The sequence below is a fragment of the Ischnura elegans genome, chromosome 2 (genome assembly GCF_921293095.1).
Source record: "Ischnura elegans chromosome 2, ioIscEleg1.1, whole genome shotgun sequence".
In the NCBI taxonomy this organism is placed as follows: Eukaryota; Metazoa; Arthropoda; class Insecta; order Odonata; family Coenagrionidae; genus Ischnura; species Ischnura elegans.
The window spans coordinates 16839561-16854520 of NC_060247.1; the positions used below are offsets into that span (position 1 = coordinate 16839561).

General features: G+C 39.6%; 1 protein-coding gene across 3 annotated transcripts in view; it reads right to left on the reverse strand.

The window, feature by feature from the left end:
• Window positions 1–4653: 4653 nt before the first annotated feature.
• Window positions 4654–14960, reverse strand: part of LOC124153447 — a 76813-nt gene continuing 66506 nt past the window's right edge. For 2 of the 3 annotated variants that reach the window (XM_046526603.1, XM_046526601.1), the window contains 3 exons: window positions 13918–14149; window positions 7689–7809; window positions 4654–4948 (listed from right to left, as the gene is read on the reverse strand). In XM_046526603.1, coding sequence (XP_046382559.1) covers window positions 4897–4948; window positions 7689–7809; window positions 13918–14149 — 405 coding nt within the window. In that variant the 3' untranslated portion in view covers window positions 4654–4896. The remainder of the gene's footprint in view (window positions 4949–7688; window positions 7810–13917; window positions 14150–14960) is intronic. The other variant, XM_046526602.1, reaches the window with a different exon arrangement.

Here is a 14960-nt window from a genome sequence, read left to right on the forward strand (position 1 = left end):
AGCCTGTATTTGTGCTATCATTTTTATCTTATTTCCTAATAGCTTCCTATCCTAGATTCGATATTAGTTCGTTTTACGCTCAAGATGGCCAGTACTTTTTTCATCGAAGTAGCTTTTAGCAGAGCACGACAATCCCGACAGTGTTGCCACTCGTGGAGCCATGTTTATTTGACAAGTTGGCGCCTCGGTTCAATCTCGGCAAGCAATAGAAGGATAGGTCAAGTTAATTGCTTATTGGGCTGTATAGGATATAGAATTTGTGATAGGATTGAAAGTATTGTGGGATGATGCAACCTATCGTCCGAGAGTACCTTAATATATAAGTTAAATTTGAATTATAGCCTTTTTGTTGATTATTGTATTTTTTGCAACATCATTTTTATCATGAGGAATTGTTTGAAAGTATGGCGATTCCTTCGCGAATCGTTTGTGATATACGAGTCTGTTTTTCACAAAAAAAACCTTGATCTGAGAAATAGGAGGAGAGATTCCAATTCATAAATGGCTTTCTATGTTATGCGGTACATACACGTGTTTTTCAAGAGATTCCCCAATGTGACCACAAACGGGGTAAATAACCATGGCATTTGAGGGCTCAGTTCGCTGAAATTTTTCTTTATTACTGAATTCCTGCATTACAATATTCTTTCATCTCTTGCACGGTTGAGAACGTCTTTGACATTTAATTTTTTTTACAATGGCTGTGAGGAAATTTGACTGAATAAATGAAATGCTCATTGTTTTGTTATGGTCTCATCGATACTTAATGTCTGTGCTCAAATGGGTTACTTTGGTGGTGTAGCTGTGATGCATTTGGATTAAATCTATTCCGCTATCAGAATGTGATGAATAAACTAGTTAACATGCTAGTTACGTATTATAGGTACAATCAAGTAAGTTGCTCAGCGAGGGGGGGTTGGGGGATGAAAAACCCCCCAGGGCTCAGAGAAATTTTAAAGTTTAATCCATTTTACTTAAATGGATTGATATTACTAATATAGTAGTGTAAGGATTACTAAATTACCCCTCAGAAAGCCGTAAAACTCACCATTTATCTTAAAATTCGGCCATTTATTAATCTTGCACCTACCACTTATCCTGGTGGGAATTCCATACCCCCACACACCCCTGTATTAGTTGCACCTGAACCCCCCCAGCCTTAATTCCTAATTCCTAGCTGCACCCCTGCAACAAGTGATATGACTTGTTTGCTAGGGGTTTGGTGGGTGTCCTTCGTTAAAGTTGGTGGAATACCTGCTTTTATTGACTCAAAGATGATATGAATTTTGTTTTATTTGAAAATAACAATAATTTGTTTTTGGTAGGTTGATATAATGGGAATCTCGTATTTTATTTTGCTTTCTGTACATTTTTTCCTGGTCGCGGCTACAAAATGAAGTTAAAACCAAGGAACTGCCAACAGCTGAGAGAAAAGGTGTTAGAATACTTTGATAATAGTATATTTAGATCTACAATGAAAAGCCATGTCCACTGAAACACTCACCCACTCGGAATGCAAACCTAAGCACCTATGCCCATTAGGGCGGATCGGAAAAATCGATTTTTTTCAAATCCATCTGGCCCAATGAAAAAAAGTTGTGGGACCGATCAAAAATAAGGCCTGAAAAATTTGAGACCTCTAGGTGAACCCCTGACCCTCGCTCAAATGCAATTTAGGGGGGGAAGGTCGAAATTCGAAAAATATAGTATTTTATGGTCATTTCCGATAGATTTTGCCGAGTTATTGCCCTTTTAGGGCAGAAAATTTCGTGCATTTTGACGTATCTGCCACCGTTTATCCACAAAATGCCTAATTTGAGTCCGCGCCCGCGAAGAAAATATTCCAACGCCCACGCAGCGTCGCGGATACAAGAGCCGCAAGCCGATCCCCTCCCCTCCCCGCTCGCTTCTACCCCTCCCACGCCTCCAATACAGCAAAATTCATCCCGCGTATGCTGCTAGGAGGTCATTTATCTTTGATAATATAAATCGGAAGATGGTAGAAGGTATAATGAAGGAAGCTTAGTGAGACGACTTGTCCCTTATTAGGCGCCTCGTCGGGGTTAAACAAATCGATGTTACCAACTTTTAGAGAAGTGATGAAATATTTTTAGATCCGAGAACGCAGGAAAGGAGCCTACGGTCCATGAAAAGGCCTCTCGGGTGGCTATAAAGGTGTGCGAACTATAGTGACGCTTCCCTTCCATTATGTGTGTCACTAAATGGATTTAGTGGTACAACAGGAAGTACTAAAACTTACGGAAAATGCGAACAGGCCAAAAGTAGGGTTATTGCTTAAGTACAAACCTGAAGCACTTTTGAAAGAACATTTGAAATTATGCGATATTTTTGCGTGTAAGTGCAAGAAGGAGCATAATGTTCCCCCCAATGAAGAAGTATGTTGAGAGACCAGCGGACGAAACTATGATGGCTGCTGGATTGAGTCCTAAAGAAACTCGACAACTTAGAAAAAAAGAGAATCGTCGGAGAGCGTTGAGTCGACATCGTCAATTCTTGTATGGGAAAATAGTATCAAAAATTTTCTTCATCAATTCATCCGAAGAAAATGAAACTGAAGAGAAATTACACGGTTTTTATCTCTACGTTCCTCATCAAATAAAAATTCAGGACTAAACTCAAACTGGAACTTCTTCGTGGAAAATGCGTCTGCCAAATGAGATAGATGTATATGCAAGAACCAAGAAACCAATGATCGTCCCCGCAACTTTAGTTGACGCAAAAATAATAACTTCGTAAGAAACATCCAAGGTAGTTAGCAAGAATTACTTACGTAGACAGAAAAAGATGCTTATTATTGTGAATACGAAAAGAGAGGTATGAAAGGGTGTCATCAAAGGGCTACATTTTTATGGAGTGAAAGACTATACTTTTGTCTGATGAAAAAAGGCAAGAGTACTTATCAATCCAAGTTTAGAGGGGAATGTGTGATGTTAGTTGAAGAACCAGGGTCCCACTTTTGGGTTTGCCTCCCCCGTCGGAGGATTAGCAAAAGTTATAAAATCTGCGATTCTCGATTCCTTTCCGAGTGAAAATTAGATACACAAAAATAAAAAGGATTTGAATGCGATGGTGAATACCGCCCAAAAAGGAGGCATCATGCCTATGCTACAAGCATAATTCCAGCATCCCTTGCTATGTGAGTAAACTCTTCTCGGGATTCCCACCGGGTTAATTTTTCCATTATGGCAAACGTTTCAAGCTCCGACTCGGGGCTCATTATCAGGGATAAATTTCGTTGAATCCCGAGAAGAGTTTACCCACATCATTCGCCGGGAAAGCATCAAACCATATTTCATCCCTTACAGAGGTCTATTTGCTAATTGCACTAAGTTGACTTAGATTTGCGGCATAAACATTGGGAGGGCAATCTAAGGACCGAATTTTGCGTTGTTGCAAGAATGCGTTTGGCGGCCGATCCGAGATTTTTTAAAGAGCTGAATTTTAATATCAACTTAAAGGACTACTCGCTGATGACATATTGGAGAGAGACCACAGTACCTCCGGCTACATCTGACCTTAGTGCTGTGGATTTTCAAAAATCTATTGATGAACTTTCAAATTTGAAGTTAAATATTTCTTTTTATTATAGATACGGACGAGAGATTCGTGAAGAAATTCACCAAAACTTTGTTGACAACATCGAAAGACGAGGAATGACACTGACATAAGAAATACAGATTGGAAAGCAGGTAATTGAAAAATTCTCTCGTGATTGTTCCTCCACAGACGATACTGAAACATTAAATATTTATACTAACGAAGTAAGACGCACTTGGTGTGAATTTTGGTGCATTTGGCGCGTGGGAGAAGCTTGCGGGGAGGGGACGCGAGCGGCTTTCGCCCAAAATCCATTTAATCACATCTGTCGGACAAAGCCGGAATTGGAGCGCATATCCGAAGTTGGCAAACCTTCATAGCCACTCGAGAGGCCTTTTTATGGACCGTAGTCTCCTTTCCTGCGTTCTCGGATCTAAAAATATTTCATCACTTCTCTAAAAGTTGGTAACATCGATTTGTTTAACCCCGACGAGGCGCCTAATAAGGGACAAGTCGTCTCACTAAGCTTCCTTCATTACCTTCTACCATCTTCCGATTTATATTATCAAAGATAAATGACCTCCTAGCAGCATACGCGGGATGAATTTTGCTGTATTGGAGGCGTGGGAGGGGTAGAAGCGAGCGGGGAGGGGAGGGGATCGGCTTGCGGCTCTTGTATCCGCGACGCTGCGTGGGCGTTGGAATATTTTCTTCGCGGGCGCGGACTCAAATTAGGCATTTTGTGGATAAACGGTGGCAGATACGTCAAAATGCACGAAATTTTCTGCCCTAAAAGGGCAATAACTCGGCAAAATCTATCGGAAATGACCATAAAATACTATATTTTTCGAATTTCGACCTTCCCCCCCTAAATTGCATTTGAGCGAGGGTCAGGGGTTCACCTAGAGGTCTCAAATTTTTCAGGCCTTATTTTTGATCGGTCCCACAACTTTTTTTCATTGGGCCAGATGGATTTGAAAAAAATCGATTTTTCCGATCCGCCCTAATGCCCATGCCTCAATGCTATCAATTTCATGTACATACTTAAATATGAAGCTTCAGATACAACTTATAATTTATTAAAAAATATTGATATTTTAAGGATGTAAACTTTTATTATAATTAATTTAAAGTCCAGAAAGACAATATACAATGGTGATGGACAATTTATTATGATACACTATCTTAAAGACGCCACATGTCTTAAAGAAAAATATCTGTATTTGAATCACATACTATATGTTTGCGGTGCTATATGGTTACAATATCCTTAAAAATCATATAGGCCGCTACAATTTCATTTTACATTATTTTGTGGTACATTCCAAAATAAATGATTTACTCTGGTTGATTTTGAGTCTTGAGTTCACTGATCTCCTCTTCAAGTAATCTGAAAATAGTAATATTGGCACTATGTGAAAAACTGTTCCAAGAAATGGACACCTATCAAATATACTGTCCGCATAACTATCTCTTTTTCAATTAGAAAATTTTTGAGGTAGTGCAACTCAGGCTGGCATCAATTATTTGCCACTATAATGACGTTAATTAAGTTCAGGCACACTTCATTCTTGCATCAATAGGGTGGTTTCCTAATATTTTTTTTATTGCCTAAATTGAAAGATTATTATTCCTGGAGTATGTATTTCACGCTTTTAGATTTTTAAAATACGATATCTATTTTTCGCGATTAAATGAAAAGTGAAAATTTTCAAGGGCGAAAATGTGATGGCTAAGTATGAATGCTGGGAAAACCCTGTGTGATGTCGTCCTGGTTCCTGATGCCACAAGTGAGGTGACCTTGGGGCGAGGCTTTGAGCGCTCATACGACGCGGGATGCTAGCTGATAGCAGAGTACCCTGCTAGCTGGTAGTGCTTGGGTTAAATAAGGATTATTAATACCTTATCAAACGAAGGAAACTTTCCGACAATAGGCAGTTTTAATAGGTGATTATGAAGACATGTTTCCCTGAGCTCTGTGCCTCGTGCATGCATTGGTAATCTCAGATGATATAAAACTCCTATTTACTCGCATAGAAACTAGGTCCCTGTGACGTCACGTGGAGTGGCATCGCATGGGTGCCAATCTGGCCTTTATCAAATGAGGTTAAAATTGACCATCAACATTCATCTAAACTGGGATTTCTAAAACCAAATAATTTGTATTTTATGAATACACTAATGGTGGGTAACGAATCACAATCTATCCCTTTCGTTTTCTTTGATGTAGGAAACTACCCTATTGTCATCAGCCTCATTTATTTGTCTTTAATTGATGTGTGGGCTTCAGGTTGACTTTGGCTTACTGTAACTGATACTATTTGACTTTTTCTGCAATGACAAACTTATCCCATTTGATGTCAGCTGACTCACAAATATCTGTACCGGTTGAGTTCCACTATTGCAGTGTCCATGATTCCCGAATTGTAGGCTGAGAAATCTGCATGTCCCCTTTCAGCCTCAATTAAACCTTCATCCTCCCAAATCATTTTGCTGCCAAAATTTTTCTATCTCTCTATTCATCTTTATAAAAAAAATCCCTGAAAAGACCCAGCAATATTAACTTTAAAAAAGTGTAATGCTTTTACCAATACATATACTTTGTGCTATGATAAAGTATAATATTTATAGAAGATTTTGACTTGAATTGGGAATGTGGAAATATTTTTGCTTCCCATTTCTGGTCTGCTTGGGGTAAGTCAGCTTAATGGGTTGTCCTTCCTAACCTTTAAAAGCACCTGCCCAGGTCATCATTTGCAATCCACTATACATCTTTCTGCATTTATATTTTATTTTAATTAATGTTTAGGACATTGTATGATCTATCCACTCTGTCCTCGCTGCCATTCATTTATAATTCTTAGCTGTGCCTTTTGAAGCTTATGTGTATAATAATCTAAAGGTTCATAATTTTTTGTATTCCAGTGCCTAGATATTTTTTGGAGAAGACATTATTACAATTTTATTTTAGCCATGATCTGTCTTGTAAGTAGGGATGTATTGATACAATGAGAGGGTCTTGGAAGGGGTGTGGGGTTGGGGTCATGACAATCCAAGGCACGAATGCATACCACCATGGAAGATTAGAAAGTGAGAAAGTTCTAAGTGAATTAAACTTGGAACTGTGAACAGCTAAGCCTTCCTCAAGCAGTTCCTCAAGATAAATACTTGATCTAATATAATTCAATCGGTTTAATTTAAAATGATTATGTTCAATACCAATATGCTCAGTATATTTAATACATGTTATTTATTTTTATGGAGGTCTTCTGAACCACATTTTTGTCAAGAAGCGCTGCTTACTCATATATTCCCTGAAAAGGAGCCTAACCCTTCTTCCCATTGGGCCTTATAAATATCATCATCATAATTTAATAATCCTAAGATTGGTTTGATGCAGCTCTCCACTCCATATGCCTTTTCATAGTGACGTATTTCTTCTCTTTTACATCCTTTAATAAAGGATAAAAATTAATATTGTTTTTTTCAAAGGTCAGAAAAAAAGTTGCCAAACATCTGGAAAACCTGCTAAATTCAGGGAATTTAGAAATTCAGATTTTCTTACTAAATACCATGCTACATGTATACAGGAAGACCAGAGAAAGCAACATGCCAACTTTAACCTCCAGACGTCAAATTGCCTGCTTGCTGGTTTTATATTTTTTATAGTTTCTTACTAGACTCTTTGAATTTATTGATGATATTATATTTATTAGCTCATCTTTTGTGAATTCTCCATCCTGTTAAAACACCTCGGGCTCACATGGAATTATGGGTTATGATAGAGATGAGCTACCCAATATTGTCGTTAGTTTTTTTGATTTTTTTTAAGTAGAGGTACTTGACCTTGACTGATCTAAAACCAAACCTTTGGGTTGAGTCACTGAGTGGGGGAAGGGTAGTTGTTCACACCTATGAATAAAACTTACTTATAGAATTAAGGAGTAAAATTTTCAAAGGATCCTACCTTGACTTGTTCATAAGTTGGAACATCAATTATTTCACTAACACAGTTGAGTACGTGGTGAAAGTGAACAACTTTTCTTTGAGTGCAGTGAATTCTAAATACCTTGTTATTATTACTTTTGGAACACTTCTTGTAATTGTTTTGTGGTATTATTCCTCCTTACCTCTGAAATTTTATAAGTTTTTCTAATTGGCCTACACCGATTCGGATTTGCTTCAATTGTTCATTTACAACACTTGCAATTTCATGTTGGGAATGAATTGAAGATGTGCTTCTATGTCTACCTGAAAAATAACAGCATTTTGTTTATGAGAAAAGGCAAGGAACAGTATGAAAAACATTGTTTTTAATTGGTAAAAGTGTAAAGAAAAGGCTCTTGATGAAACTGATGTGTTGCTTCATTGTGAAGAATGACACATGCAAATACATATATATATATATATCATAAAAAACCCTAGGGTGGGCAGTATCAGAACACACAATAAAGAATAGAAACTAACACTCACTAAATAACTAAATTTTCGGTGGCATTACCACCTTCCTCGGAGTTAGGTTAAAGACTGTAGGTAGAGGGTAAAGGATAGCTGAGGGAAGGGGAAATAGAGGGGAGGTAGGGTCCAAAGAGGGGGGGAAAAGAAGTGGGTTGAGGCAATTAAGGGATTAGCGGTGGATGTTTAAGCCGGGAGGAAGAAATGCTTTGAATAGCCAAATGTAGCTTAATTCAATAGAATTAAGTTTGAGTGGGTGGTCAGTGGGGGGAAGGGAGGCTAAAACTGAAACATTGTAGCAATCATTGAATTGACGCTGATGAGTGGCCGCATGTTTCGCCACTGGGAAGGATGCAAAGTCAGAGGAAGAGCATGATGCTCTGTGGTTATTAATTCTAAGATTAAGGGGAGTTGAGGATTTGCCTATATAAAAGGAGGGACAGTGCTTGCATTGAATAAGGTAAACTACATTTTTTGAGGTACAGGAGGCCGCAGGAGGTGGTGGTAGGTAGGAGACGAGATGACTGGGGATAGAAGGAGGGGTAAAAATAGGGCAGGTCTTACATCTAGGACGACCGCAGGGCGAAGGTGTGCTAATGGGAGTATTGGGTGACTTCTGTAAGGGGTTAGTAGAACGGAATAAATTTAAAAGGTTTGCAGGTCGTCTGAATGTGACAGTAGGGGGTTTGGCGAAAAGATTGGCCGTCGACTTATTGTTTTTAAGAATAGGGAAGAGGTCTTTAAGAATAGATTGCAGGGATTGTATTCCAGGAAAGTAAGTGGTGCAGAGGGAAAGGTCTCGTGGTTTGTTACTATTGCACGGTTCTGGGGGGCATTTGTGTTTGAGAATTTTTTTACGTAGGAGGGACTCTGGGTAGCCTCTCTGGAGGAGGGAACGGTGAAGGTTGTGCAGAAAATTATTTAAGGCATCAGGATTATTACAGATACGGTGGCCTCGAATGGAAAGGGAATAGGGAAGGGAGCGTTTAGTATGGGAAGGATGACAACTGCTGAAATGAAGGTACTGCTGCTTATTCGTGGGTTTTACATGGACAGAGGTGAGAAATTTGTTGTTGACAAGAGAGATATTGACATCAAGGAAGGTAATCTGGGAATTAGAAATGGTTGAGGTGAAAGAAAGAGAGGATGAGGAATTGAGAGTAGCAATAAAATTTTCGAGGGAATCATTACCATGTGGCCATAGGAGGAATATGTCATCAATAAATCTGAGCCAAAGGAGGGGTTTCAATGGATATTGGGAAAGGAAAATTTGTTCAAAGTGGCCTAGGTAGAGGTTTGCGTAGGAGGGACTGAATCTACTACCCATTGAGCAACCTTTGATCTGTAAATAATGTTTGTTATTAAATGAGAACGAATTGTGCGTTAGGACGATATTAGTTAGGTCTAAGAGGAAGTCGGTGCTAGGGGTATGAGGAGTTGGGCGTTGGGAAAGGAAGTGGCGGAGGGAGGAAAGACCTTCAGAATGAGGAATTGATGTGTAGAGAGAAGTGACATCTATGGTGGCCATGGTAATTTGGGTGTCAGGAGGAATTTGGGTGGATTGGAGACGGTCTAGGAAGTTATATGTGTCTTTGATATGGGATGGTAGAGACAAGACTAGTGGCTGGAGGTAATAGTCAATGAAAGCGGATATTCTTTCCGTGGGTGAGTTGCAAGATGAGACAATAGGACGGCCAGGGTGGTTGGGTTTATGTATTTTTGGCAAAATGTAAAAATGTGGAGTATGTGGGTTTGGGGGGGAAAGGATGGAGATGTCAGACGAAGAGAGGCCTTCCGGTGGGGCATGTTCCTTGAGAAAAGACTTGATATTTTCCTGGAAGGTGGGGTTAGGGTCATGAGGCATGAGTGTGTATGAGGAGGTATCAGTCAGTTGTCTTTCAGCTTCCTTAATGTAATCAGAGGTGTTCAGGAGAACTACTGTGGATCCTTTGTCAGCTGAGGTTATGACTATATCAGGATTGTGGATGAGTTTTCGGAGGGCAATGTTCTCCGATTGAGAAAGGTTGGGTTTGGGCTGAAGAGATTTTAGGAAAGAATGGTTGCAGACTTTTGAAAGCAGCAGATCTATAAAAATTTCAATTGGGTGGCCGGTTGGGAGAGGTTATATATATATATATATATATATATATATATATATATATATATATATATATATATATATATATAAATTCAGTGGTAAGGAAAGAAAGGGATAGGAACATGGAACAGAAAAAGGACGAGGACAATGTATACAGGCTATTTTGTAATTTTTGCCCCTCGTACTACATAGGAGAATGTACCACACCCATATCCATCCGAATGAATAACCACAGGCACTCCTGCAAAACTCCCCCCTTTCATGAACCCATCCCCATTCACACTTCCTCACACAACAGTACCTTCGACCAATGTTTTTCCCTAACCTTCATTGAAGTTTTGCCAGAGAGGGCAACTATCATCGAGGTGAGGACTAGGGAGATGGCCCACATCTGGGTTGAAAGGGCATTTGAAACGCCCGGGCTAAACATCGCCCATTAAAAGCAAAAACAAACCCTACCCTCCCTTTCCCCCCCTCTCCCCTTCTCCTTCTTCCACCCCCACTACCTCACCAAGGAGGGCGACTGGAGGAACTTACCCTGCCTGCACCAGTTCACCTTCAGCACTGAGGATAGCGGATCAATCCGCTGAAACGTCTGAACGTTTTTTTGTGAGTGTCCCCTTTTTTACGTGTGTCTATATATGTTTTCATTAGTACAATTTTTGTTCGTTCGCCTCGATCGGCCATATACTTATATTATCGCTTAGTGCGCTTTCATCAAGATTTTATATATATACATATATATGTACATACATATGTAGGTGGCGGCAGGGGCACATCTAGGAATTAAGGCTTGGGGGTTTTAGACGCAACTAATACAGTGGAGTCTAGGGGGTAGGTGCGGGGATCCTCCCCCAGAAAATTTTTAAAGTAAATGGTTGAAAATGGTGAGTTCTACGGCTTTATTAGGGTTATTTTATGAATACTTACTCTATTCTATAAGAATTTAATTCAATTTGGTAAAATGGATTAAACTAAAAATAATTTCTGAGCTATGGGGGGGGAGAGGGTTTATCCCTCAAACCCCCCCCCCCCCTCGCTGTGCCACTGGGTGGCGGAAATGTGGATGTTGAGGAGAATAAAGAAAAGTGTACTGGATGGATAGTAAATGAATGGAAAAAGTAAATTTAGGGAAGGAGAGAGAACCACTAGAAGAGATATCTAGAATATTGAGAGTGCTTTCTGAGGTGAAGCAGAAGTGAAGTCAATGGTGGAGTGAAGTATGGTTGGTGGGGAAGAGGGAGGAAGAGAACAAGACTGATGGCAGTAGGCCACATCATCAGCATCAAAAGTCAGCAATTAGGAGAATAGTTTGACGAAGCTCTTCATTCCACTCTCTTATCTGCTAGCATTTTCATAGTGATGTATTTTTCTCTTTTACATCCTTAATAATCTCTACTATGTCACTCATTTGGGAATGTCCCTTGCCCTTCTTCCTGTCCATCTGTCGTTTAACGATTGTTTTCATCAGGCCATCATACCTCATTATGTGGCTCAGTTGTTTTGGTTTTTTGTTTTCTCACTCCTCCCACTTTTTGCAGCACTTCCTCATTTCTAACTCCATTGATCCCTTTTATTGTCATTATTCTTTGGTAGCACCACATATTGAATTCTTTCCCTTTTGATCTTTATGCTGATATCAACGTCCAAGCCTTGTGCCTATAGAAGAGCTTGCTCCTTATTTAGCATTGAATGAAATTTTTCCTTCTATGCTTGTGTTCTCAGCTGTAAGTAGATCTTCCTTTTTTAGAATGCGCTCATTATCTGAGCAATTCTTCTTACAATTTCTTTCTTTTTTCGTCCTTTGCCAGTTAATATGCTTCCTAAATAACAATACTCTTTCACCTCTTCAAGCTTTTGTTATCCTGCTTAAATGTTAGCCCCAATCTCCCTTTTTATTTTGCATACTAATATCATAGTTTTTTTGTTGATTTTCAGCTGATATCTGGCCCATGTCATTGGCGTAGCGAGGGGGGGAGGGTTCCAGGGGATCCAAACCCACCACCAAAATATAAAGACACAGTTGCTTTGCTTCATAAAAGAAAACAAATATTTAAAAATAATGAAATTACAAGAGATTTCTTTGACAAATGAAGTTTTATCGAATAGTAGTACACTCTGTTAAAGTTAGTTTAAAACCCTCTACTTAGCACTCTGTTATTCCAAAATTTTCCTCTCTGGTTTTGGACCCCCCCTAAAAGAAATTCCTGGCTTCGGCACTTGCCCATATCTTTTCCATGCTTATCAGTCTTCTTCAAATCATTCTCATTCTCTTATAACTGCTGTGTCATCAAGTGTTTGCAGCATACCAATTCTTTTTCCTTGGATATTGACACTTAATGCTTTCTCTTTGATTTCATCAACATCTTTCTTGATACATATAAACATTAAAAATGCCCATGGACAGTCCACACCCTTGTCTCCCTTCTTTCCTGATTCTTACCATTCCTCTTTGCAATTGGGTTAAGATTTTATCACAGCTCCTTGGATTTTCTATAAACTGTTTACAATCAGGGGTGGATTCAGCATCAAATTTGGGGGAGGTCATGACCTGGGTCTGGGGAAGATGGAATACCCCCATAATAATGGGAGGAACTATCCCCTGTGTAAACTATTTTGCAGGGTATACGCTGTACCATAAATACAATGCAAAATTCTCTCACGTTTGGGACTTGTAACCATGGATTTGCATGTACACTCCCTGTTTTCCTTCACAAGGTTGCAAACACAATTAATCTAATAAAACTTATAAAATTTTGGTAAAACATGGGGAGGGGTCATGACCCCCGGACTGGCTCCACCTCTGTGCACAATTCTTTGATTATTGTAGAGTACTTGTATTTCTCTCAGAGCCTTCAGCATTGAATTCTATTCTTCCATGTCGACAAATTCTATGAATGTTGGTTCGTTATTCTCCATTCTCTGGCCTGGTTCATTTCATGCATGCTTGGCAGCAGTGGAAAACTTTACTGCTTCTGTTGATGTGTAGTTTTCCGCGGCGTTGTCTAGATGATGTCTCCATGTTCCTGGGTTTCACCGCGTGGATTTTCTTTGTGACGACTGTTTCGACCAGTTGGATTACTGGCGAAACTGTCGTCACAAAGAAAATCCATGCGGTGAAACCCAGGAACATGGAGACATCATTTACTGCTTCTATTTGGTGGCCCTTTTGTGCTTTATTCTCGTAGCCATTCCTCGACATGTTCATCCTCGTATGACTTCTCTCAGAATCATGGCACGTGATGAGTGTCTTTGCATAACTCCTGTGGACTGCAGTATATTAGTGCAGACACTGCATTGTTGATCCTTGTCACGCTGTAAAATCTTGTGACCATGTCATGTTTTTTCAAGAATCTGGCTATTCCATCTGATGTTCCTGCAAGGTATGCAGTTTTAGCCTGGTCAATGCACTCATCTCAGTTGTGTGGTATTCTCTGGGTGCCTGGGAGTGTATCTTCACTACCTTAGAGGTCCTTTTTTGATTTCATCTATGAAATTGAATGTTAGGGCTTTATGTTGTGATTCACTGCCGTTGAGGATTTGAGAAATATATTAACTTATTTCAGGATCCACCTCTGTTGCGAGCTTAGTGTAATAATTCAATCGAATTCATAAAAAATATTGTTCATCAATGAAAGGCATCAATTTTGAACAACTAAACCAAATGAAACAGTAGATACAAAAAAAGGTGATCTTTGTCAGAGAAATTTTTCTGATAGCTTCTCTTTTCATTGATAGAAGAATCATACACTTAAACGAGGATGTGGGGTAGGCGAGGGGGTGACAATTTACTTTAGAATCCGTACCTTTGGATATGCTGCGATTGCGCTTGTGCGCTGAACGCTTGGAGTGTCGTGAGGAGGAGCTATTTCTTGCGCTCGCCGCCGCGTCGCAGGAGAGCGTTGTGGAGAGCGATGAATCGGCCGCTGTGAGATCGCGCGTGGTCTCGGCCGAATGGCTAGCCTGCCTCCTTGCGTCGGGTGCGCGCAGTAACTGCTCAGTCACCTCTGCGGTTAGCTGGTTGATTCCTTGAAAATCCTGTAACCCGAAGTGCCGTTATAGTTTAGTGATATGAGTAATACTTAGTATCATTATAAATAGACTTTTAATTCCATAGCATTCCGCAAAAGCATATTTAAAAAGGTTCAGAAAATTAAGTAATATAAATCTGTAGCAATGCTTCCATAGAATGAGACATCGTATTTGGAATTTACCTACTATTTACCGCGTTAAACGAAGCTAATTTCTTGGTATTCTTATTATTACTCAGCATCAGTTGTGTTGTCGAATGAATCGGTTGATTTAAATTTCCCGCCAAAACTACAGCTTCTTGAGCAAACCCACTGTCATTGCATCAAATGTGCTGGGTTTGGAAAGAGAAGGATAGAACCGACGCGACCCCAGAAATAGCTCCTGACGGGACAGTTTCTCTCATCCTACGTAGGAGGGCGAGTTTCTTTCTTTTGGTCTTCCAACCTAGATGGTATTTTGTTGATGGTCTCAAGGCTGCACCCACTAACCTGAGACCCTTAGAAAAACAACGGATATAGAAAAAAACTCAAGGGGGGGACGCCAAAGATACCTTGAATTACCTTTACTTTTATCGTAAAAAAATATAATCAAGTCAAAAGCAAAGTTGAAGAAGTTTTTAATTAAATTGATTATGTAAAAATACAAGACAATGCCAGGGCTCTGCGCCCCCCATATGTATCCGCCACTGCCTTTGAATCGCTCGAAGAATCACTCAAGAAATTGGAGCGATGTCAAAAACGGTCAATAGAAACGAATTTGTTATGAGCAGGAGTCATTACCGGTCGACTGGTCTTTTTTTCTGAGTGTATTACTTGTT